The sequence below is a fragment of the Columba livia genome (assembly GCF_036013475.1).
Source record: "Columba livia isolate bColLiv1 breed racing homer chromosome W unlocalized genomic scaffold, bColLiv1.pat.W.v2 SUPER_W_unloc_5, whole genome shotgun sequence".
Taxonomy (NCBI): Eukaryota; Metazoa; Chordata; class Aves; order Columbiformes; family Columbidae; genus Columba; species Columba livia.
The window spans coordinates 1,549,971-1,575,961 of NW_027043000.1; the positions used below are offsets into that span (position 1 = coordinate 1,549,971).

Sequence of the window (25,991 nt, forward strand, 5' to 3'; positions counted from 1 at the left end):
TGGGTGCCTACTAACGAGCTAACACTTTAAGGCTTAGTCACACAATAAATGCTTAGTTTAGAGCTTTATGTTAAGAAGAACAGAACCCCATCGAATGCCAAGATAAGAAGTTTTACTGCACCTAGCTGTAAACTTGAGGAGACAAGATAACGAAGATTTACAGCAAAAGGGGGCGCCAGTCTGGTTTCATTCAACTTGGCAGCTTGGGTCCCAGTCAATTTAACATAATGAGCCAAAGGTAAAAAGTTCACTGTGATGAAGCTGAAGGAGCCTTCATCCAAAGACCCCCAAAGACCCCTCCTCAAATTCACCAAGTGGCACTGCGCAGGCGCAACAGGGGAGGGTCTATGAAAATGGTTATCTGAGACTCATTTTAATCAGAAGCGGGGAAAGGTTATGAATATGTATAGGCGTTCCTGGGGTCATTATGAATATGTAATACCTTACTGTATTTAAGCACACTTCTTATTGTTTAAAGGTGTGCGTGTTGGGCGGAGCGAATCCCCCGTGCACCCAGCGCTGTTTTGCTTATGCTCTAATGAACACGTGTTTAAGGAATACAAGGAATTGGATTAAATGGGGTTTTTTTATCCATAGAAAAAGCGTAAGTTATTTATTTCAATAGGAATTGCACTCTATGATCCTTGTGGATCACAGGACATTCTGTGATTCTGTGATTGCCCGGTCCATACCGCTCCCCAGCTGGGGGGCAGTACAGCCTGCAGATCCAGGGAGCCCCGGCTAAGCCTTGCTTAAAACAAACAAACAAAAAACAAAACAAAGTCAAAACAAACAAACAAACAAACAAACAGTTTTACATGAAGTGGCTCATGGTCTTCTTTTTTAAATATTGGCCTTTTGCCAATGGCAGGGCACCACCTTGCAGGGAAAGCAGAATTTCCTGGTCTCGGCACCCGCTTTCACAGCGGCCACCCGCGGGGCCCCTGGGCCGCCACGTTCACCCCAGCAGCGTTCCCGCTGGCAGAGCTCTCCTCAGAGCACCCAACCCCACACGGCCCACGACCACTAAGCAGCGGCTACAGCCCGCAGGCGGGCCACGGCTCCAGGACCCACCCGACAGGAGGAGCCAGCGGTCGGGAAACAGCCACAAGGCCGGGGCCGCCACCGCCCCCCAACCCAAGCACAGAGTTCGGCGGGCTGCGCCTGCGCCTGACCCCGTGGCCAATAGGAGCTCTAGAATCAGAATAAGAAGCGCTCCTGGCCGCGTATTCGGATGGGTTGTGATGCCTGTGCGAGACCCAGTCAGAGGCGGGATAGAGGCGGAGGGGGCGAGTCGGTGCGCAATTTGAATTGGCGTGGGGCGGGGTGGGAGTGTCTGACGGCGGTGGAAGTCGGGTTGGGGTTGAGGTGAGCAAACGTGCGTGTGCGGAGCGGCCGCTGTCATTCCCGCAGCGCCGCGGAGGAGCCCAGCCCGTGCGCCATGTCCCTGGAGGAGTCCCTGCGTCGGAGCAACGCCCGCTTCATGGCCACCATCAACAGCATCTTGGAGAGGGTGAGGGCCGCGCGCGACGCCGCGGACGTTGGATGGCGGGAGCCGTTGGCAGCGGCTTTTTGTTTCCGTCGCCGTCCTGAGGCGGGCTTGGCGGGGACGCTCTGTCAGCGGCGCGACCTTCAGGCTGCTGCCGCCCGGCCTCGCCCCTGCCTGTCTGAGGAGCGCCGTGCGCTTTTATGGTCCCTTTTGCCGAAATGGTGTGCGGCGGGGCCTGGCCGCCCTTGTGCGTCCCTCTGTCCGCCTCTGGCAGGCTGCCGGGCAGCGCGGCCCTCCCTGCCCGCCTCGCCTGGCGCGGTGGCCGGGCTCTCCACTCCGATCCTCCCTGGCCACCTCTTAAGTCCTGCTCTGTTAGTGCCGACACGTTCATTTTTCTTTCCGTGTGCTGATTTGCAGTAACTGGCACTGAACTCTCTTTGTCAATTAGTTACTTCTGGTGTCACAAGCTCCCGTTTTTCCTGGCTGCTGAAAGCAGCAGTCACCCGGGGCCTCACGCAGCTTCGCAGTTTGTGCTGAACTTTGGCGTGAGTAACACTTGCATCAGGGATTGCCAGTTTTTTTTTTTGAACTTATAAGTCCGAGTTGTCTTTGTAGTGCCCTTAATCCATTTTAGCTAGCATTAGATGAGGTATTTTCAAAAAAATTACAGACAGAAGTGAAACTCCCTCCACAAATCCTCCTTACTTCAGAGCTATTTTCTGCTAAAGATGTGAGAACCATACACCTCCATCCAGAGATGCACGTATTTATTCAGGGATGTCAGCTTTGCAGTTCAGATAAATGGTTTGTGTTAATGTCTAGGTGCTAGCATAAGGCTATATATATATATATTTATATATAAGGCCATATTTACATACAAAGCACCTATTACCATATCAATAAACATTCTTTGGAACCACTCTGACAGCAGAGGTAAGAACAGGAGTTAGCCTGTTAGTACCTCAGCAATGGTTTCCAACAACTTAAAAAAAAGCCACAAGACTCTGTTTCTAGAATGTTTTCCTCATCTCGCATTAGACTGGATGACATTTTCATATGTCATGACCTGTAGGTCTCTGGTAAGTGGCTGCTTCCAGTTACGACAGAGGGAGTTTAGAAGCTCTGTAATTAAGTAACTTAACCATTTTTGAGAACTCGCTGAAGCCTCATTTTGTCAGCAACTGGCTTATGCCTTGAGATTGAACAACTCATACATATGCTTAAAATATGTGTGTTTTTTCTAGGAATTAAAGTTTTGAGATTGCTAACTTCAGCCAATAGAGCAGCATGTGGATAATTTCATGTTTTGGTCAAAACAAAATTGTGTAAAAACAATACTTAAAATGCATGTTAAAAACACCACTGCAAGCATTTATTCTAATCTTTAATGGTCCTTTTTATTTAGTATAATCATCCTTTTGAAGATGATTTACTTATCTCCATGGAAACTCTCGCTTACAGTACGCCTGACGGTAAGAACTTCGTAAAGCTTCGATATTTACGTGCTGTGTATTTATACTTAGTCAAGCATGCAACTGGTGGAAGTTATATAACATTTGATGGCAGAAGATGCTGAATTTTGTACACTTTGGTGTGGCCTTACATATGTAAACTTTGAGGCATGCATGTAATACCTGGAGATTTTCTTTATATGCACCATTTTGGTCTATTGCGTGCTCTGTTTTAGACAACAGAAAAGAGTTATTAGCGTAGTTCAGGATAACAATGGTTAATATTTAGATGACTTGTAAGAAGAAGGATCAAAGTGAAGAAGACTGAGAGGAAACAAAGGAATGACACCTTCCTGTGTAACCTCATCTAGGTGTTCCTGCTCCGGCAGGGAGATTGGACTAGATGATCTTTTGAGGTTCTTTCCAATCCCTAATATTCTGTGATTCTGTGAATGGAGGTATTGGCAGGAAGTTGATACACATGAATGGACTGTGTAATTTCCTTTCCGCTTAGTATTCTGAAAGCTGCTCTGATAAGTTTCTCTTATGTCAAATGCCAGGGGGAACTGGGTGGATAGTCTCTTTAACTTTTCATTGAATGTTTCAGTGGTTAGCATAAATCTGTACCACATTGTGCTATGTCATATTTTTCCAGTGTTTCATTATAAACGTTGATCCGTTATAGAGTTGACAAGGCTTATGGAGAGTTTATTGGGGAAAAAAACCCTGTTGTTCTAAAACACTTTGCTTGGGGTTTTAGTAGGACTTATGACTTAGCGTCTTGGTGGCTTTACAGGGAAATGAAATGTTATACCAGTTTTTATTATCACTTAAGTGATAATTATGTTTCGTAAGTCACTTTATCAATTCTTGTAAAGCAGAACTTACCACACGTACACGTGATGTACTACCACAGTACCAAGCCTTATCTAGTCATTTCACCAAATATGATTTACCTTTTAAAGGCTTTTATAGACTGGGAAACTTGCATTTCATAGCATTTTGTATACGTTGTCCATCAAGAGAAGGAGAGGGTGGCATACAGCACTGTAATTCACAACCATTGATTTGTAAAGGCTGGTTATACTTTTGGTTTACTAACCTCTATTCAGTATGGATTTAATATGGATCTCAGTCCTGTCAAGCCTTAACTATGGCTTTAACTAACGTCAGAAACCATGTAGTCAGCATGCATTCAATAAAATTATAAGCGTAAAATAATTTGCTTTTTTTTCCCCTCTTCATGGCATGTGTGGCTGTAATGCTCCTTGGATTTTAGCTTAGTGTTGTTAGACTTAGCATGTGATTATTTAGTTGTTTAGTTTTGCCTGACTTCTCAATTAACTTAGAATTACAATTTTCTCTTGGCTTGTTTACCTGCGAGTTTTTGATTCTACAATTTTTTTGGAGGGTGTTCAGATTTGATAATGTGTTGTTACTATGTAATATCTTCTTCCTAAATGTTTATGTTTGTTAGAATGATACTGGGTATATATAGTGCTATAAGAAAAGCTGTGTTTATACTGATGTCTCTTGTTATTTCTAGGACCAAAATCATGGGAGGATGTGTCAACCGAGGACCTTAGAAAATGGCAGGAGGAAGTAGTTGAGGTAGCTATTAATGTAGTCCTACTATGCAGTTTGTAGTAATGTTTCTTTTTCCTTCATATATAATATCTATAGGAATAAATTCAAATCTTGCTGTGCCATATCATATTTGCAAGAGGTATTAATCAATTAATTCAACATCTGCCTTAAAACAGGGGTTTAGGATAAATTGGTTAAGACTGTCAGATGAGACAGACTAAAATAGATGACCATTTACCAGTGCTAAGCACCACTAGTAAACCTGGAAAAAATATATATGTTTTTTTTTTTTTACGTCCTGCCTGATGGGAATGTGTACTTTTGGATGTCATCAGAACATTGTCATTGAAGTTAACTGTTAACTGCAGTTAATTGTATTGAATCAATTTATCTTGGTTCAGGTAATCAGCTCTTCAATTCCAGAGGTTTTACTGGTTTCATCATTAGATTTGTTTTTTTTTTTCCTGCAAAATAATGCTACAGTAATTAAAGTATCTTTGCAGTCTCAGCACTTGCTGTCTTTGCCAGACTAAAGCCATTACTGTTGTGTGATCTGTATTTTTTTATTCTGAGTACTTACATTAAACAAGCAGTTACTTCTTTTACTATTTCCTGAACTCCCTCGTAAGAACTCAACAGTGAATTTATTCTAAATCTCAGTGTTTCTGCCGTAACTGCCAAAAGTCACCTTGTTGCTACGTTCCTAATATCTGCCTAAAAAGCTAAGTTATGTGGTGTGCCTTGGTAGTTAACACAGAAGCTGTTTTGAACCCCATAGAGTGAGGGGACAAGGGGTAAAATTCAGTCTTGGGAAACAAGAGAGTAGCTAATGGAGAGAGTAAAGGGGCTGTATTTCCCTTTCCTTTTCCACTCCTGGGTAATACCTTGTGCATCCTCTACTAATCCTTGCTGCACAACTTTACAGACTAAATACATTAAGGACTGTAAGAGGAATTATCTGTCTTAGCCTGGGCCAAGGTAGCTAAAGCTTACATCGTTGTAGCGATTTTAACAGCAATAGTATGACAAGAAGTAAGTGATCAGGTAACTTTTAACATGTATAGCATTTGTGGCTTTTCTGATCAGGCCGTGGGAAACCTGATGGAAACGGAATTATTATTTAGGAAGTGCCTAGTTGTGAGATGTACCAAAGTAAACAAAGGCATCCATTAATTACTATTCTAATATTCTTCTGATGTTTCTTCTTTTCCTGTTTCTAATTGCAGTGTAACAGAGGAAGTGAAAGGAATGCAGGTAAAGTGTTTAAGAAAATAAGTGCCATAGATTATCTTATCCAAAGAGTCTTGACTTAATAGAAGACATCCTGGTTTTATGCCAAACTCTCTAGGATACTCACTGTTTTTTGTGGGGGGAACCACACAAAGCCAATAATGTTCGTAATTAAAAGCTTCAGTAAATACATTATAATTGATATTGCTGCCATCACAAGTTGTTTAAAATAATCTCACCTGATCAATTAAACAGATAGCTTGTTGTTGTATATGTCAGTTTCGGCAGATGTTCATTGAATCTAAAAATTCCAGCCCTAAGTTACATGGATGTTCAGGTGGAGAGATTTGGAAGTTGCTAACTTTTTGAAATAATTAGATAAGCAGGCATATCAAAAAATGAGTCTTAAAAGAATCTCATTAAGTTGCATGATGAACTATCAAAAATTTAGCAGATTATTCTGTATACTGAATGAATCAGGCTGCCTGCAGGAAAAGGTTCATTAGAGACCAAGTATCACGATGAAAGTCAAATCAAGACTGCACAGCTAAGTGTCATTCTGATACTACTTAGGGTGATGTATGCCATATGAAGATTTTCTCATTGTTCTGAAAAGGTCCTGTATGTTCCAATAAAATACAAGTTTTTACTGGAATAAATGATTGGGGGGGAAAGCTGATGTGTAGTACAGCACAGATATGTTGGGCTTTATTTTCTTAAGGCTTTGCAGTCTTTTTTTTTCTTTGCTGTTGCTTATTTCATGACATTCATCTAAGAAACCCTTAGCTGAACATCTGAGGACAAAACACAATCTAGTGTCTCTGTCTCTCTATAATCCTACCAAAAAGGTTTTCCACACAGGCTTCAGGTATACTTTGAATCAGCGTATAATTAAAACGTTGAGCTGGGAAGGGTCTGATATAAAAAGATTCAGGTGGTCCAGGCCTTTGCCTCCAGCTTTTAGAAAATATATGCCGAAGGGTCTGAAAACTACAAAAAATGACTGGTTACAATCTGTGGTAAAAGTCGTAAAGTAAGCATCCAGCAGTGAACCCTTTGTTTAGTGACAGTCTTGAGTAGGGTAAACATAGCTGCTTAGCACATGTACTATTTTTATTATTTAAGTCACATGCATTCAATCATGCTGTATTTGACTAGAACATTGTTCTGTCACTTATCTGCTCTTTGTATCAGTCCTATGTAAGTTCTCCATTTGCAAAATGTCAATGTTAAATATTTTTCCAAGTAAGAGTATATACAAATGATCAATTAATGAGTTCGGGTATAATATTGGTCTGTGTCTTATCAAATTGAAATAGAATTATTTTGTTCCTCCTGTGCATGCTAAGAAATGTCAAAGCAAGATAACAGTGATTTTGAGGATGGACATTCAACGGGACATCAGGTATGGGCACCACATTCCGTCTACTGTTACAAAGCCTCTTCAGGAAAAAGTATTTATGTACTCAAAAGTTGAGAAAATAATCATGAACAGGTGATCCTGTACTATACCTACAGATTTTTAAAGGCCTGCTCATTGCTAAATTGAATCACTTTGTTCTCCTTAAGTAAGAACTTCTGAAAAAAAAAAAAAAAAAAATAAAATAAAAATGAGGTCTTAAAGTATTTTGCTGCAGTTCTACTGCAGCTCTTCAAATTTTTAGATACCTTATTAAACAATTGTTTTGTAGTTCCCCGCATGTAGTTGCATTATTTTAGGAAACATGTGTTTTTACTTGCTAGGTGTGCAGAATCATAGAATCATTTTGGTTGGAAAAGACCCTCAAGATCATTGTGTCCAACCATTAACCTAACTCTGTCACTAAACCATGTCCTTAAGAAGTTCATCTACACATCTTTTGAATGCTTCCGGGAATGGTGACTCCACCACTTCCCTGGGCAGCCTGACAACCCTTTCTGTGAAGAATTTTTTCCTAATATCCAACCTAAACCTCCCCTGGGACAACTTGAGGCCATTTCCTCTTGTCCTATCACTTGTTACCTGGGAGAAGAGACCAACACACTCCATGCAACAGCCTCCTTTCAGGGTTGTAGAGAGCGATAAGGTCTCCCCTCAGCCTCCTTTTCTCCAGGCTAAACAGCCCCAGTTCCCTCAGCCGCTCCTCATCAGACTTGTGCTCCAGACCCCTCGCCAGCTTTGTCACCCTCCTCTGCACTCTCTCCAGCACCTCAATGTTTTTCTCGTAGTGAGGGGCCCAAAACTGAGCACAGTATTCAAGGTGGGGCCTCAGCAGTGCTGAATACAACAGACTGGTTAATATAGCTTATGCTACCAGGTCTTAAAATTCCTTTAATGTTCTTTTAAGGAATCTCCTGAGACCTCTTGTGTGAATACATCTGATACAGGTGGGTGTTTTCATTTACTTTTTAGATATTTTTTTTTTGCTTTTTGAAACTTGTATTACTCATGATCTTTTTATTCTTGTGCATATGAAAACTTGCTATTTTGCATAAATTTAACTATGGCTAGGCAGTTACCAGCATGTAATGATGAACAAAGCAGCTGCAGTAAAATATGGTTAGCTGGTGTTTAAATACTCTGGTATATATTAGGTACTTCACACGCATAGCTGTCACCAAGGCAGATGATTGCTTCCTTCTTGAGGGAAAACAGAAAATAGCAATCATCTGAAATTTGTCCTCCTGTCATTTGAGAGTGTAATTTCAAATATGTATTTGAATGATAAAATAATTTCTGCAAAGTTAGAAAATGTAACCTTGTGTTTTCTCAACCCGTGTAGTGAAATACAGGAAACGAATTTCAGAGGCGTCTGTAGCTTAGCTTCTTTAAGTGTCCTTTGTGTCTTTTGCACTCATGGGATAAATGAGTGATGCAGTTCAGACTCTGGTAGCTTCATAGCAGTGTGCGATAATATGATTATCCACTCCTCCTCCTCCTCCTCCTCTTGTAAATGTTCTATGAAGAGACTGGAGAGGATTTATAGCAGCCTTGGTGAGTCCCAGCTATCTCCAAATGTAGTAGCTTCTTAGAGATGCTGGATTGGATTCCTCACTTAAAAATGGAATTCACCTAGGTGTTCTGGTTTGGGGGTTTGTGGAGTTTGGTTTGGTTTCTTTTTTTGTGTGTTTGGGTTTTTTTAATATACAAAAGGTTAGCAACAGGACATGCCAACTCTTAAGAAAAAAGAGTATTTCTAGCTGCTTTAGCTAAAATTTTAGTTTTAGCAGGTTTTTTCCATCTTTAGTATTGATTCAGAGACACTTTTTAGCGAAGGCAGTGTTTCTTCCAGGTTTTATACAGTACTTTTGTTCTGAAAGTATGCAAAGCCTATCAACAGCAGGTACAAATAAACCAAACAGCTCTCACCTGTACATGAAAGTATTGGTCTTCCCTTAATTGGGAAAATTATTAGGTCTACCTCCTTTGGTTTCACAGGAAGTAGCACAGCAAATTATAGTGATATCTGAACAATTCCCTGTATCTATTAGGGTAGTATCACAGAATAATTAATTTGGAGAGAAAGGGGAAAGTTCAATCTGCGTTGTGTATTTAAGTTCAGAAGATTGTATCAAAGTCAAAAGTTAATAATTACAGTTACCTCCCTACTAATATGTTCAACTCTTCTGTAAGATATCTCTTTTAGGTAGTGATATCTCTTTTAGATAACATTGTATTGAGTGCATTTCCAGTGAAATAACTTCCTGTATTATTGGTCAAATTTTTCAGAGAGAAAGGTGGAAGTTTTCATTTTTCCTCTCTCTCCTGCACTTGAGCAACAAAGGTGTTCCTGAATTTCCAGATTTGTGTGCCAGATTTGTGCCCAGTTCTACTGGATAAAGAATACTGAATGGCAGAAAGCGAGTATCAGCTGTTAGAGCAGCAATTGGAGGCTGAAACTTTTCCAGATGATAACATTAACATTTTCACTGCTTCCTCCACTATTGATGCTTGGTAACTGTTTTCCTGTGGATAAAGTGATAACTTTTTTTTCTTTTAGTCATGTGGGAAGAAACTTTGATAATCTGACAAGTATGGGTTTCAGTTCTAATAAAACAATTCTGCTGGGGTCAGGTAAACTGTCAAAGACGACCCTCCGTTTGCTCAACATTTTCACCAGATGATGTGAAATTGTGTTGTTTCCCACAAAGATACAGTTTCTTTCATATGTGTCTTTATTTTAGCTCTATGGCAGCAGGTGTCCACAAAGCTTTAGGTGACGACTGCAGTGACAGGGGACAAAAATGGAAGATGGGATAAGTTGGAATATATTTTCATTCGCTTTTTAATAATTTAGGGATAGTGTCAAGAGGCAGTGATGTCGTAGGTATCATAACCAGATCTTTCACTCTTTTTTTCCATTTTCAGGGGTATTCTCCTTTCCCCTTTCCCTCCCTGTGATGAACACGATCATGGGACAACGATATAACAGCCAGGGAATTTCAGAAATGAGAACTTAGAATGCAGCTACATGTTTTCTGGTCATGAAAGACTAAGGCTTTAGCTAGTGATGAATTGGAAGGCCTGATACACCTAGCAAAGAAATGCTTTATTGTGTTTCATTCACAAACATACCACATAGAATACCTAAAAACTAAGTTGGAAGATTTGGACTTGCTTTTTAATATTATTAAGTCTGTCTTATTTCTTGCCTTGGCAGTTCTAAGGCAGTCTTGACGAGAAGCAACTAGGAAAAGGAAGCATAGTAGAAGGTCCTCACTGTCTTTGTTGGGAAATTTAGGAATGTAGTAGGAAATAAGTGGGAATGATACCTTAATTAATAGTGAATCTTGCCGTTCAGTACTTAGAAAATATTTCCCATCTGAAATTGTTAGCGTAAATCTTGAAGAACTGGTTGCAAACAAGTTATCTCCACTCTTTGTTCCACTCATGCCACTTAGGACTCTATAAGCCATGCTTTTAAATTTGACTTGAAATGGAAAGGTAATACAGATAAACAGTTTTAGTGTAGAAAAGAGTTTTCTAAAATGAAACCTGTTAGCAAATGAGTCATACAGGGTGTGTTTAAAAACATTTCTGGTTTGGTTTTGAGTTCAACTAGGTTTTATGTAGTATTTATTTTCAAATTGTAGGTGAAGAAAGTGATACCGATACAGTTTCAGTAAGAAGAAAATTTCAAGACATTCACTTACAGGTAAAAATTTCTGATGTCTAACGCAACGGAATAATTTTATGTTCAATAGACGTGATTGAATTATTTGAATAGCTTACATATGCCTGTGGTGTTGATGCAGTCAGCAGAAGACTCCATGTAGCCTGCATATTAATGCGTATTTTCAGCAAGTATAACAAGAGAGAGGTTCAATAAATAATGTCATGAAGGCCAATATGAAGTAATATTTTGTCTTGGTATTATTAATATACCAGAGAAAGCAATACAATGTATTGCATAGAACAGGCAACTCTGAGAAAGGCTACGATAGGTATGGAAAAAGAATAACCACATGAATCACAAAATGAGAAAACTTATAAAAATATGGTCATTCACCTGAGAGCCTAACATAAAACAAAACACCATGTTACCTGTTTAAAAAAATAAATAAATAAATCTGAGATAATGGCTACCATAACAAAAGCAGACTGGAATATCCTGCTGTTGTTTCCCAAACTAGACTATGGGCTACCCAGAGTAGTTACACTGATGCGGAAAAGTACAACACACATTGTGTGTGTGCAGCCATACTAATCCTGTGTTCTGCTTGCTCAAATACCAATTACGAAAACTGAATTTACTGTCCTTGCTTGTTCAGCATAGTGCTAGGCATTGTCATGTCCCTGACAACAACTAATACAAACCACTTCAGAAAGCAAGAGTTTCACTAATGGAAAACATTTGCCGTTTATCACCAAATGCTTTTAGATTTTACATAGAGGTGAATTACAGAGTAGGCCTTAATTTGTATATGAACTCAGGGAATATTAATAATATATACAGAAAGATTTGCAGCTGTAATTACCAGTGATTTGTAACCTAACACTAGGACTCTTTTTTTTTTTTTTTTTTTTTTCTTTGTTGTTTGGGGTTTTGGGGGTTTGTATTTATCAGTAGGTCTTCTGAGGCAATGTGTGCTTTTTGCTGCATCAAGAAACTAGCTATTTATCTCTTTTTTTTTTAAATTGTCTTCACATACGGTTCCCTCTTGGGCTATTTTTAGCATAAAATGTCTTCATTAAAAATAAGTTCATGCAGGTTGGGTATCCTCATCTGAATAACAGTAGTTTGAAACAAATCTAAGTAATGTTGTTTGGGTTTGTCAGTGTCAGGATCTTCTGTGTTTTGAATTTAACTTTTTTGTTTTTTCTCCTCCCCCACTAAGAATGTGTATGTACGTGATGGGAAAATACAAGAGAAAGTAAAAGTGGATGTGATAGTTCAAGACAATGTTAGAAAAATTCCTGGATGGATTATGGTAACATATTTCACCTGTTCTAAGTTATTAGCTAAGTAGAATAAAGTAAGAGCTCTCTAACTGTGCAGCACCATGAATTCTAATACAACTTCTCTGCTGTTCTATCATTGTTCCTCTCTTGCTTGCTAATTACATAAATATCACAGCATCTCAGGTCTCTGACAGCAATGACTTGTAAGAAACAGTGCAGACTATATCCATTTTTTTTCTTTTTTTTCTACTTTGTTCTTTGAACCCTGAGGTGTGAGTTGATCCTCACTTCAGTAAGTTTTCTGAAAAGCCTAAATTTGAAGGTTGTAGAGAAAAAGAGAGTTTTAGCTTTATTTTGGGTTTGGGGATAAGGGAGGTTAGGGGCACGAAGGATTCTGTTACATGGTATGGCTTCTGTTTCCTACTCAAGTTGCCAGGGATGTATAAATTATCCAGGTGTATATATACATATATGTATATATCTCCATGTATGGATTCTCATATTTGGGAAAGGGATTAAACTATGACACATAACGTAGAAGTTGCAAAAATAAATAGCCTTTCCAAGATTAAACTGCTAACTCTTAAAAATTGTTACTGAAGTCTGACTAGACATTTTCTTCCTTGTCTGAAACTTACGAAGGCCCTTAGGACCATAACTATACAGGACCTATTATAGTAAGGAGAGAGTAGGAGAAGTCACACATAAGGTTTGGTTGTTACTTCTAATGTGCAAAAAATTGAGGATATTAGATTGTGTCTTCTGTTTGTTTTTCAGAGAGAATGTCAAGGTTCGTCCAAAGGTCTGCATTTAGCTTCACCAGTGCAAGAACTGATTGGTACAGCTAAATCTTTTGGAGGTTGGTCAAATATTTTAGTTACAAAACATGTTTCTATTAAAATTTATTAGAAATATTTAATGTATTGAAAACACAGAGGCACTGTTTATCCAACAGTAAAGTTCAACGGACTGGATTCTTGAAGAGAAGACAGACATGATTTTGCTTATGGCAAAATGTGTTTGAAAAAATAGAAAATAAATAACTTGTATACATAAAAGCAGCTTTTCTTAAATAGCCCCAGGAAAAAAGAAAATGCATAGTTACAAAATTCAGAAGCATTATGCTCCATTAAATGAAAGCGTAGTTTTTTGTTTCTGGAATGTCATGAATGGCTTTGGGTTGGCTGGTAACTGGTACTCAAAGTGGTACTTTACTAGTAAACTTCCTTTTTTCAGAAGTTCTCCAGACTTGATGCAAACCTAAAATAGAAGTTTGGTGTAAATACTTCAAGCCTAACAACTACAAAAAGCATTATGTTAATCATGCTTTATGGCAAGCAAAGCTGCGCTGGTACTAGCCAACTACAATGCTTTAAAGTAATATAAAAATAGAGTAACAAAACCTGTTGGATAAGGCTGTTCCTTCTGATCAGAAATCACGAAGAGCAAAGCAGTCTTCCTCTACAATGAAAACATTTTAGATCTCTGTCTATCTATCTATCAAGCTATTTTAAGATGGGGGGAGGGGCTCCAACACATCTCTTTTTTTTCTGTCTTCTGTAGTCTGTGAAATCAATATGGTTAGGAAAAACCTTTTATTTTTTTTCTTCCTAATAGATTGTATGTTAATAATCCATTTAGCCTGGCAAAAAAGCTTAATGAAATATGCTATTACAGTAAGGCTTGTTTCTAAGTCATATACATTAGTGGAATTGCCCTAGTAGATTTGGGGCTTTTTTTCTTCTTGTTTTGTTTTGTCATTAATTTGGTTGGGGTTTTTTAATAGGCAACCAAGCTGCTGTTTGCAGAAGGAAAGTAGAATTGTCAAATGAATGTTCTTCATCCAGACCTCCACAGTTAGGATTTTCTGATGTTCCCATATCAACAAAGACAATCACCATACCCAGGCATCAGACTTCCCCAGAACTGAATAAAACTTGGTGTGATAGTATCTTGGAAGAATACCAGTCTGCAGATGAGGGATGCTCCTGGAGCAATGTAACTCTTGCAGACTTGTATCCAGGGATGTTAGAGTTACTTACAAGGCTCATGACAAAGCAGACTTGGAGAAAAGAGTCAAAATACATGTTTGGACAATTAAGGCACAGAAGACACCCTTCTGGAAGACCAAAGCTCAATGTCACCTTAGTCAAAATAAGAGGGTTCAGACCTCCTAAACTGAAGCGAGCACAGCCTAGCATATGCAGCAGTAGACATGAAGACATCCAGAATCAAACTTTTGGAAATGAGAATAGAGAACTTCGTGATGACAAGAGGTCCATTAATAATTTGTCTGGTGTGGTACCTTATTCTTACATTGATACAAATGAAATCGAATTTTTCAGAGAGAAAGGTGGAAGTGTTCATTTTTCCTCTCTCTCCTGCACTTGAGCAACAAAGGTGTTCCTGAATTTCCCGTTTGGCCCTTAAAAACACTTCAGGGATCCCTGGAGCAGATACTTGATTTTTTTTTTCTGTTTTGTGCCGTGCCGTGATCCTCTGCTAATAACGTTCTAGTGATTTGAAGTATGATTGACAATACATTGAAAACATATTTAAAATTACACTTTTGTGATGTTTCACACCTAGAAGGATATTCAGTTTGTATGCAGATCAACTTGTTGTATGATACAACCTATTTCTAAGAACTTGTAATTGACATGATGGAGTCAACCATTCTTGGACACTTGAGTTACCTTTATACAAGAACCTCTCATTTCTATAGCAGTCTAGTAATTTCTGACCGTTTAGGGAGCAGTGTGCCAGATTTGTGCCCAGTTCTACTGGATAAAGAATACTGAATGGCAGAAAGCGAGTATTAGCTGTTAGAGCAGCAATTGGAGGCTGAAACTTTTCCAGATGATAACATTAACATTTTCACTGCTTCCTCCACTATTGATGCTTGGTAACTGTTTTCCTGTGGATAAAGTGATAACTTTTTTTTCTTTTAGTCATGTGGGAAGAAACTTTGATAATCTGACAAGTATGGGTTTCAGTTCTAATAAAACAATTCTGCTGGGGTCAGGTAAACTGTCAAAGACGACCCTCCGTTTGCTCAACATTTTCACCAGATGATGTGAAATTGTGTTGTTTCCCACAAAGATACAGTTTCTTTCATATGTGTCTTTATTTTAGCTCTATGGCAGCAGGTGTCCACAAAGCTTTAGGTGACGACTGCAGTGACAGGGGACAAAAATGGAAGATGGGATAAGTTGGAATATATTTTCATTCGCTTTTTAATAATTTAGGGATAGTGTCAAGAGGCAGTGATGTCGTAGGTATCATAACCAGATCTTTCACTCTTTTTTTCCATTTTCAGGGGTATTCTCCTTTCCCCTTTCCCTCCCTGTGATGAACACGATCATGGGACAACGATATAACAGCCAGGGAATTTCAGAAATGAGAACTTAGAATGCAGCTACATGTTTTCTGGTCATGAAAGACTAAGGCTTTAGCTAGTGATGAATTGGAAGGCCTGATACACCTAGCAAAGAAATGCTTTATTGTGTTTCATTCACAAACATACCACATAGAATACCTAAAAACTAAGTTGGAAGATTTGGACTTGCTTTTTAATATTATTAAGTCTGTCTTATTTCTTGCCTTGGCAGTTCTAAGGCAGTCTTGACGAGAAGCAACTAGGAAAAGGAAGCATAGTAGAAGGTCCTCACTGTCTTTGTTGGGAAATTTAGGAATGTAGTAGGAAATAAGTGGGAATGATACCTTAATTAATAGTGAATCTTGCCGTTCAGTACTTAGAAAATATTTCCCATCTGAAATTGTTAGCGTAAATCTTGAAGAACTGGTTGCAAACAAGTTATCTCCACTCTTTGTTCCACTCATGCCACTTAGGACTCTATAAGCCATGCTTTTAAATTTGACTTGAAATGGAAAGGTAATACAGATAAACAGTTTTAGTGTAGAAAAGAGTTTTCTAAAATGAAACCTGTTAGCAAATGAGTCATACAGGGTGTGTTTAAAAACATTTCTGGTTTGGTTTTGAGTTCAACTAGGTTTCATTTAGTATTTATTTTCAAATTGTAGGTGAAGAAAGTGATACCGATACAGTTTCAGTAAGAAGAAAATTTCAAGACATTCACTTACAGGTAAAAATTTCTGATGTCTAACGCAACGGAATAATTTTATGTTCAATAGACGTGATTGAATTATTTGAATAGCTTACATATGCCTGTGGTGTTGATGCAGTCAGCAGAAGACTCCATGTAGCCTGCATATTAATGCGTATTTTCAGCAAGTATAACAAGAGAGAGGTTCAATAAATAATGTCATGAAGGCCAATATGAAGTAATATTTTGTCTTGGTATTATTAGTATACCAGAGAAAGCAATACAATGTATTGCATAGAACAGGCAACTCTGAGAAAGGCTACGATAGGTATGGAAAAAGAATAACCACATGAATCACAAAATGAGAAAACTTATAAAAATATGGTCATTCACCTGAGAGCCTAACATAAAACAAAACACCATGTTACCTGTTTAAAAAAATAAATAAATAAATCTGAGATAATGGCTACCATAACAAAAGCAGACTGGAATATCCTGCTGTTGTTTCCCAAACTAGACTATGGGCTACCCAGAGTAGTTACACTGATGCGGAGAAGTACAACACACATTGTGTGTTTGCAGCCATACTAATCCTGTGTTCTGCTTGCTCAAATACCAATTACGAAAACTGAATTTACTGTCCTTGCTTGTTCAGCATAGTGCTAGGCATTGTCATGTCCCTGACAACAACTAATACAAACCACTTCAGAAAGCAAGAGTTTCACTAATGGAAAACATTTGCCGTTTATCACCAAATGCTTTTAGATTTTACATAGAGGTGAATTACAGAGTAGGCCTTAATTTGTATATGAACTCAGGGAATATTAATAATATATACAGAAAGATTTGCAGCTGTAATTACCAGTGATTTGTAACCTAACACTAGGACTCTTTTTTTTTTCTTTGTTGTTTGGGGTTTTGGGGGTTTGTATTTATCAGTAGGTCTTCTGAGGCAATGTGTGCTTTTTGCTGCATCAAGAAACTAGCTATTTATCTCTTTTTTTTTTTAATTTGTCTTCACATACGGTTCCCTCTTGGGCTATTTTTAGCATAAAATGTCTTCATTAAAAATAAGTTCATGCAGGTTGGGTATCCTCATCTGAGTAACAGTAGTTTGAAACAAATCTAAGTAATGTTGTTTGGGTTTGTCAGTGTCAGGATCTTCTGTGTTTTGAATTTAACTTTTTTGTTTTTTCTCCTCCCCCACTAAGAATGTGTATGTACGTGATGGGAAAATACAAGAGAAAGTAAAAGTGGATGTGATAGTTCAAGACAATGTTAGAAAAATTCCTGGATGGATTATGGTAACATATTTCACCTGTTCTAAGTTATTAGCTAAGTAGAATAAAGAGCTCTCTAACTGTGCAGCACCATGAATTCTAATACAACTTCTCTGCTGTTCTATCATTGTTCCTCTCTTGCTTGCTAATTACATAAATATCACAGCATCTCAGGTCTCTGACAGCAATGACTTGTAAGAAACAGTGCAGACTATATCCATTTTTTTTCTTTTTTTTCTACTTTGTTCTTTGAACCCTGAGGTGTGAGTTGATCCTCACTTCAGTAAGTTTTCTGAAAAGCCTAAATTTGAAGGTTGTAGAGAAAAAGAGAGTTTTAGCTTTATTTTGGGTTTGGGGATAAGGGAGGTTAGGGGCACGAAGGATTCTGTTACATGGTATGGCTTCTGTTTCCTACTCAAGTTGCCAGGGATGTATAAATTATCCAGGTGTATATATACATATATGTATATATCTCCATGTATGGATTCTCATATTTGGGAAAGGGATTAAACTATGACACATAACGTAGAAGTTGCAAAAATAAATAGCCTTTCCAAGATTAAACTGCTAACTCTTAAAAATTGTTACTGAAGTCTGACTAGACATTTTCTTCCTTGTCTGAAACTTACGAAGGCCCTTAGGACCATAACTATACAGGACCTATTATAGTAAGGAGAGAGTAGGAGAAGTCACACATAAGGTTTGGTTGTTACTTCTAATGTGCAAAAAATTGAGGATATTAGATTGTGTCTTCTGTTTGTTTTTCAGAGAGAATGTCAAGGTTCGTCCAAAGGTCTGCATTTAGCTTCACCAGTGCAAGAACTGATTGGTACAGCTAAATCTTTTGGAGGTTGGTCAAATATTTTAGTTACAAAACATGTTTCTATTAAAATTTATTAGAAATATTTAATGTATTGAAAACACAGAGGCACTGTTTATCCAACAGTAAAGTTCAACGGACTGGATTCTTGAAGAGAAGACAGACATGATTTTGCTTATGGCAAAATGTGTTTGAAAAAATAGAAAATAAATAACTTGTATACATAAAAGCAGCTTTTCTTAAATAGCCCCAGGAAAAAAGAAAATGCATAGTTACAAAATTCAGAAGCATTATGCTCCATTAAATGAAAGCGTAGTTTTTTGTTTCTGGAATGTCATGAATGGCTTTGGGTTGGCTGGTAACTGGTACTCAAAGTGGTACTTTACTAGTAAACTTCCTTTTTTCAGAAGTTCTCCAGACTTGATGCAAACCTAAAATAGAAGTTTGGTGTAAATACTTCAAGCCTAACAACTACAAAAAGCATTATGTTAATCATGCTTTATGGCAAGCAAAGCTGCGCTGGTACTAGCCAACTACAATGCTTTAAAGTAATATAAAAATAGAGTAACAAAACCTGTTGGATAAGGCTGTTCCTTCTGATCAGAAATCACGAAGAGCAAAGCAGTCTTCCTCTACAATGAAAACATTTTAGATCTCTGTCTATCTATCTATCAAGCTATTTTAAGATGGGGGGAGGGGCTCCAACACATCTCTTTTTTTTCTGTCTTCTGTAGTCTGTGAAATCAATATGGTTAGGAAAAACCTTTTATTTTTTTTCTTCCTAATAGATTGTATGTTAATAATCCATTTAGCCTGGCAAAAAAGCTTAATGAAATATGCTATTACAGTAAGGCTTGTTTCTAAGTCATATACATTAGTGGAATTGCCCTAATAGATTTGGGGCTTTTTTTCTTCTTCTTGTTTTGTTTTGTCATTAATTTGGTTGGGGTTTTTTAATAGGCAACCAAGCTGCTGTTTGCAGAAGGAAAGTAGAATTGTCAAATGAATGTTCTTCATCCAGACCTCCACAGTTAGGATTTTCTGATGTTCCCATATCAACAAAGACAATCACCATACCCAGGCATCAGACTTCCCCAGAACTGAATAAAACTTGGTGTGATAGTATCTTGGAAGAATACCAGTCTGCAGATGAGGGATGCTCCTGGAGCAATGTAACTCTTGCAGACTTGTATCCAGGGATGTTAGAGTTACTTACAAGGCTCATGACAAAGCAGACTTGGAGAAAAGAGTCAAAATACATGTTTGGACAATTAAGGCACAGAAGACACCCTTCTGGAAGACCAAAGCTCAATGTCACCTTAGTCAAAATAAGAGGGTTCAGACCTCCTAAACTGAAGCGAGCACAGCCTAGCATATGCAGCAGTAGACATGAAGACATCCAGAATCAAACTTTTGGAAATGAGAATAGAGAACTTCGTGATGACAAGAGGTCCATTAATAATTTGTCTGGTGTGGTACCTTATTCTTACATTGATACAAATGAAATCGAATTTTTCAGAGAGAAAGGTGGAAGTGTTCATTTTTCCTCTCTCTCCTGCACTTGAGCAACAAAGGTGTTCCTGAATTTCCCGTTTGGCCCTTAAAAACACTTCAGGGATCCCTGGAGCAGATACTTGATTTTTTTTTCTGTTTTGTGCCGTGCCGTGATCCTCTGCTAATAACGTTCTAGTGATTTGAAGTATGATTGACAATACATTGGAAACATATTTAAAATTACACTTTTGTGATGTTTCACACCTAGAAGGATATTCAGTTTGTATGCAGATCAACTTGTTGTATGATACAACCTATTTCTAAGAACTTGTAATTGACATGATGGAGTCAACCATTCTTGGACACTTGAGTTACCTTTATACAAGAACCTCTCATTTCTATAGCAGTCTAGTAATTTCTGACCGTTTAGGGAGCAGTGTGCCAGATTTGTGCCCAGTTCTACTGGATAAAGAATACTGAATGGCAGAAAGCGAGTATTAGCTGTTAGAGCAGCAATTGGAGGCTGAAACTTTTCCAGATGATAACATTAACATTTTCACTGCTTCCTCCACTATTGATGCTTGGTAACTGTTTTCCTGTGGATAAAGTGATAACTTCTTTTTCTTTTAGTCATGTGGGAAGAAACTTTGATAATCTGAGAAGTATGGGTTTCAGTTCTAATAAAACAATTCTGCTGGGGTCAGGTAAACTGTCAAAGACGACCCTCTGTTTGCTAAACATTTTCACCAGATGATGTGAAATTGTGTTGTTTCCCACAAAGATACAGTTTCTTTCATATGTGTCTTTATTTTAGCTCTATGGCAGCAGGTGTCCACAAAGCTTTAGGTGACGACTGCAGTGACAGGGGACAAAAATGGAAGATGGGATAAGTTGGAATATATTTTCATTCGCTTTTTAATAATTTAGGGATAGTGTCAAGAGGCAGTGATGTCGTAGGTATCATAACCAGATCTTTCACTCTTTTTTTCCATTTTCAGGGGTATTCTCCTTTCCCCTTTCCCTCCCTGTGATGAACACGATCATGGGACAACGATATAACAGCCAGGGAATTTCAGAAATGAGAACTTAGAATGCAGCTACATGTTTTCTGGTCATGAAAGACTAAGGCTTTAGCTAGTGATGAATTGGAAGGCCTGATACACCTAGCAAAGAAATGCTTTATTGTGTTTCATTCACAAACATACCACATAGAATACCTAAAAATTAAGTTGGAAGATTTGGACTTGCTTTTTAATATTATTAAGTCCGTCTTATTTCTTGCCTTGGCAGTTCTAAGGCAGTCTTGACAAGAAGCAACTAGGAAAAGGAAGCATAGTAGAAGGTCCTCACTGTCTTTGTTGGGAAATTTAGGAATGTAGTAGGAAATAAGTGGGAATGATACCTTAATTAATAGTGAATCTTGCCGTTGAGTACTTAGAAAATATTTCCCATCTGAAATTGTTAGCGTAAATCTTGAAGAACTGGTTGCAAACAAGTTATCTCCACTCTTTGTTCCACTCATGCCACTTAGGACTCTATAAGCCATGCTTTTAAATTTGACTTGAAATGGAAAGGTAATACAGATAAACAGTTTTAGTGTAGAAAAGAGTTTTCTAAAATGAAACCTGTTAGCAAATGAGTCATACAGGGTGTGTTTAAAAACATTTCTGGTTTGGTTTTGAGTTCAACTAGGTTTTATGTAGTATTTATTTTCAAATTGTAGGTGAAGAAAGTGATACCGATACAGTTTCAGTAAGAAGAAAATTTCAAGACATTCACTTACAGGTAAAAATTTCTGATGTCTAACGCAACGGAATAATTTTATGTTCAATAGACGTGATTGAATTATTTGAATAGCTTACATATGCCTGTGGTGTTGATGCAGTCAGCAGAAGACTCCATGTAGCCTGCATATTAATGTGTATTTTCAGCAAGTATAACAAGAGAGAGGTTCAATAAATAATGTCATGAAGGCCAATATGAAGTAATATTTTGTCTTGGTATTATTAATATACCAGAGAAAGCAATACAATGTATTGCATAGAACAGGCAACTCTGAGAAAGGCTACGATAGGTATGGAAAAAGAATAACCACATGAATCACAAAATGAGAAAACTTATAAAAATATGGTCATTCACCTGAGAGCCTAACATAAAACAAAACACCATGTTACCTGTTTAAAAAAATAAATAAATAAATCTGAGATAATGGCTACCATAACAAAAGCAGACTGGAATATCCTGCTGTTGTTTCCCAAACTAGACTATGGGCTACCCAGAGTAGTTACACTGATGCGGAAAAGTACAACACACATTGTGTGTGTGCAGCCATACTAATCCTGTGTTCTGCTTGCTCAAATACCAATTACGAAAACTGAATTTACTGTCCTTGCTTGTTCAGCATAGTGCTAGGCATTGTCATGTCCCTGACAACAACTAATACAAACCACTTCAGAAAGCAAGAGTTTCACTAATGGAAAACATTTGCCGTTTATCACCAAATGCTTTTAGATTTTACATAGAGGTGAATTACAGAGTAGGCCTTAATTTGTATATGAACTCAGGGAATATTAATAATATATACAGAAAGATTTGCAGCTGTAATTACCAGTGATTTGTAACCTAACACTAGGACTCTTTTTTTTTTTTTTTTTTTTTTCTTTGTTGTTTGGGGTTTTGGGGGTTTGTATTTATCAGTAGGTCTTCTGAGGCAATGTGTGCTTTTTGCTGCATCAAGAAACTAGCTATTTATCTCTTTTTTTTTTTTAATTTGTCTTCACATACGGTTCCCTCTTGGGCTATTTTTAGCATAAAATGTCTTCATTAAAAATAAGTTCATGCAGGTTGGGTATCCTCATCTGAATAACAGTAGTTTGAAACAAATCTAAGTAATGTTGTTTGGGTTTGTCAGTGTCAGGATCTTCTGTGTTTTGAATTTAACTTTTTTGTTTTTTCTCCTCCCCCACTAAGAATGTGTATGTACGTGATGGGAAAATACAAGAGAAAGTAAAAGTGGATGTGATAGTTCAAGACAATGTTAGAAAAATTCCTGGATGGATTATGGTAACATATTTCACCTGTTCTAAGTTATTAGCTAAGTAGAATAAAGTAAGAGCTCTCTAACTGTGCAGCACCATGAATTCTAATACAACTTCTCTGCTGTTCTATCATTGTTCCTCTCTTGCTTGCTAATTACATAAATATCACAGCATCTCAGGTCTCTGACAGCAATGACTTGTAAGAAACAGTGCAGACTATATCCATTTTTTTTCTTTTTTTTCTACTTTGTTCTTTGAACCCTGAGGTGTGAGTTGATCCTCACTTCAGTAAGTTTTCTGAAAAGCCTAAATTTGAAGGTTGTAGAGAAAAAGAGAGTTTTAGCTTTATTTTGGGTTTGGGGATAAGGGAGGTTAGGGGCACGAAGGATTCTGTTACATGGTATGGCTTCTGTTTCCTACTCAAGTTGCCAGGGATGTATAAATTATCCAGGTGTATATATACATATATGTATATATCTCCATGTATGGATTCTCATATTTGGGAAAGGGATTAAACTATGACACATAACGTAGAAGTTGCAAAAATAAATAGCCTTTCCAAGATTAAACTGCTAACTCTTAAAAATTGTTACTGAAGTCTGACTAGACATTTTCTTCCTTGTCTGAAACTTACGAAGGCCCTTAGGACCATAACTATACAGGACCTATTATAGTAAGGAGAGAGTAGGAGAAGTCACACATAAGGTTTGGTTGTTACTTCTAATGTGCAAAAAATTGAGGATATTAGATTGTGTCTTCTGTTTGTTTTTCAGAGAGAATGTCAAGGTTCGTCCAAAGGTCTGCATTTAGCTTCACCAGTGCAAGAACTGATTGGTACAGCTAAATCTTTTGGAGGTTGGTCAAATATTTTAGTTACAAAACATGTTTCTATTAAAATTTATTAGAAATATTTAATGTATTGAAAACACAGAGGCACTGTTTATCCAACAGTAAAGTTCAACGGACTGGATTCTTGAAGAGAAGACAGACATGATTTTGCTTATGGCAAAATGTGTTTGAAAAAATAGAAAATAAATAACTTGTATACATAAAAGCAGCTTTTCTTAAATAGCCCCAGGAAAAAAGAAAATGCATAGTTACAAAATTCAGAAGCATTATGCTCCATTAAATGAAAGCGTAGTTTTTTGTTTCTGGAATGTCATGAATGGCTTTGGGTTGGCTGGTAACTGGTACTCAAAGTGGTACTTTACTAGTAAACTTCCTTTTTTCAGAAGTTCTCCAGACTTGATGCAAACCTAAAATAGAAGTTTGGTGTAAATACTTCAAGCCTAACAACTACAAAAAGCATTATGTTAATCATGCTTTATGGCAAGCAAAGCTGCGCTGGTACTAGCCAACTACAATGCTTTAAAGTAATATAAAAATAGAGTAACAAAACCTGTTGGATAAGGCTGTTCCTTCTGATCAGAAATCACGAAGAGCAAAGCAGTCTTCCTCTACAATGAAAACATTTTAGATCTCTGTCTATCTATCTATCAAGCTATTTTAAGATGGGGGGAGGGGCTCCAACACATCTCTTTTTTTTCTGTCTTCTGTAGTCTGTGAAATCAATATGGTTAGGAAAAACCTTTTATTTTTTTTCTTCCTAATAGATTGTATGTTAATAATCCATTTAGCCTGGCAAAAAAGCTTAATGAAATATGCTATTACAGTAAGGCTTGTTTCTAAGTCATATACATTAGTGGAATTGCCCTAATAGATTTGGGGCTTTTTTTCTTCTTCTTGTTTTGTTTTGTCATTAATTTGGTTGGGGTTTTTTAATAGGCAACCAAGCTGCTGTTTGCAGAAGGAAAGTAGAATTGTCAAACGAATGTTCTTCATCCAGACCTCCACAGTTAGGATTTTCTGATGTTCCCATATCAACAAAGACAATCACCATACCCAGGCATCAGACTTCCCCAGAACTGAATAAAACTTGGTGTGATAGTATCTTGGAAGAATACCAGTCTGCAGATGAGGGATGCTCCTGGAGCAATGTAACTCTTGCAGACTTGTATCCAGGGATGTTAGAGTTACTTACAAGGCTCATGACAAAGCAGACTTGGAGAAAAGAGTCAAAATACATGTTTGGACAATTAAGGCACAGAAGACACCCTTCTGGAAGACCAAAGCTCAATGTCACCTTAGTCAAAATAAGAGGGTTCAGACCTCCTAAACTGAAGCGAGCACAGCCTAGCATATGCAGCAGTAGACATGAAGACATCCAGAATCAAACTTTTGGAAATGAGAATAGAGAACTTCGTGATGACAAGAGGTCCATTAATAATTTGTCTGGTGTGGTACCTTATTCTTACATTGATACAAATGAAATCGAATTTTTCAGAGAGAAAGGTGGAAGTGTTCATTTTTCCTCTCTCTCCTGCACTTGAGCAACAAAGGTGTTCCTGAATTTCCCGTTTGGCCCTTAAAAACACTTCAGGGATCCCTGGAGCAGATACTTGATTTTTTTTTCTGTTTTGTGCCGTGCCGTGATCCTCTGCTAATAACGTTCTAGTGATTTGAAGTATGATTGACAATACATTGAAAACATATTTAAAATTACACTTTTGTGATGTTTCACACCTAGAAGGATATTCAGTTTGTATGCAGATCAACTTGTTGTATGATACAACCTATTTCTAAGAACTTGTAATTGACATGATGGAATCACCCATTCTTGGACACTTGAGTTACCTTTATACAAGAACCTCTCATTTCTATAGCAGTCTAGTAATTTCTGACCGTTTAGGGAGCAGTGTGCCAGATTTGTGCCCAGTTCTACTGGATAAAGAATACTGAATGGCAGAAAGCGAGTATTAGCTGTTAGAGCAGCAATTGGAGGCTGTAACTTTTCCAGATGATAACATTAACATTTTCACTGCTTCCTCCACTATTGATGCTTGGTAACTGTTTTCCTGTGGATAAAGTGATAACTTTTTTTTCTTTTAGTCATGTGGGAAGAAACTTTGATAATCTGACAAGTATGGGTTTCAGTTCTAATAAAACAATTCTGCTGGGGTCAGGTAAACTGTCAAAGACGACCCTCCGTTTGCTCAACATTTTCACCAGATGATGTGAAATTGTGTTGTTTCCCACAAAGATACAGTTTCTTTCATATGTGTCTTTATTTTAGCTCTATGGCAGCAGGTGTCC

General features: G+C 37.7%; 1 protein-coding gene across 5 annotated transcripts in view; it reads left to right on the forward strand.

The window, feature by feature from the left end:
* The first annotated feature begins 1,150 nt into the window (after nt 1-1,150).
* The window catches only part of LOC135577516 (uncharacterized), a 51,949-nt gene continuing 27,108 nt past the window's right edge, over nt 1,151-25,991 (forward strand). For all 5 annotated transcript variants that reach the window (XM_065047650.1, XM_065047651.1, XM_065047653.1 and 2 more), the window contains exons 1-15: nt 1,151-1,513; nt 2,895-2,961; nt 4,487-4,551; nt 5,754-5,781; nt 7,107-7,162; nt 8,085-8,124; nt 10,831-10,892; nt 12,076-12,168; nt 12,917-12,998; nt 16,184-16,245; nt 17,418-17,510; nt 18,255-18,336; nt 21,524-21,585; nt 22,771-22,863; nt 23,612-23,693. In XM_065047650.1, the coding sequence (XP_064903722.1) occupies nt 1,442-1,513; nt 2,895-2,961; nt 4,487-4,551; nt 5,754-5,781; nt 7,107-7,162; nt 8,085-8,124; nt 10,831-10,892; nt 12,076-12,168; nt 12,917-12,998; nt 16,184-16,245; nt 17,418-17,510; nt 18,255-18,336; nt 21,524-21,585; nt 22,771-22,863; nt 23,612-23,693 (1,039 nt within the window). In that variant the 5' untranslated portion in view covers nt 1,151-1,441. The remainder of the gene's footprint in view (nt 1,514-2,894; nt 2,962-4,486; nt 4,552-5,753; nt 5,782-7,106; nt 7,163-8,084; nt 8,125-10,830; nt 10,893-12,075; nt 12,169-12,916; nt 12,999-16,183; nt 16,246-17,417; nt 17,511-18,254; nt 18,337-21,523; nt 21,586-22,770; nt 22,864-23,611; nt 23,694-25,991) is intronic.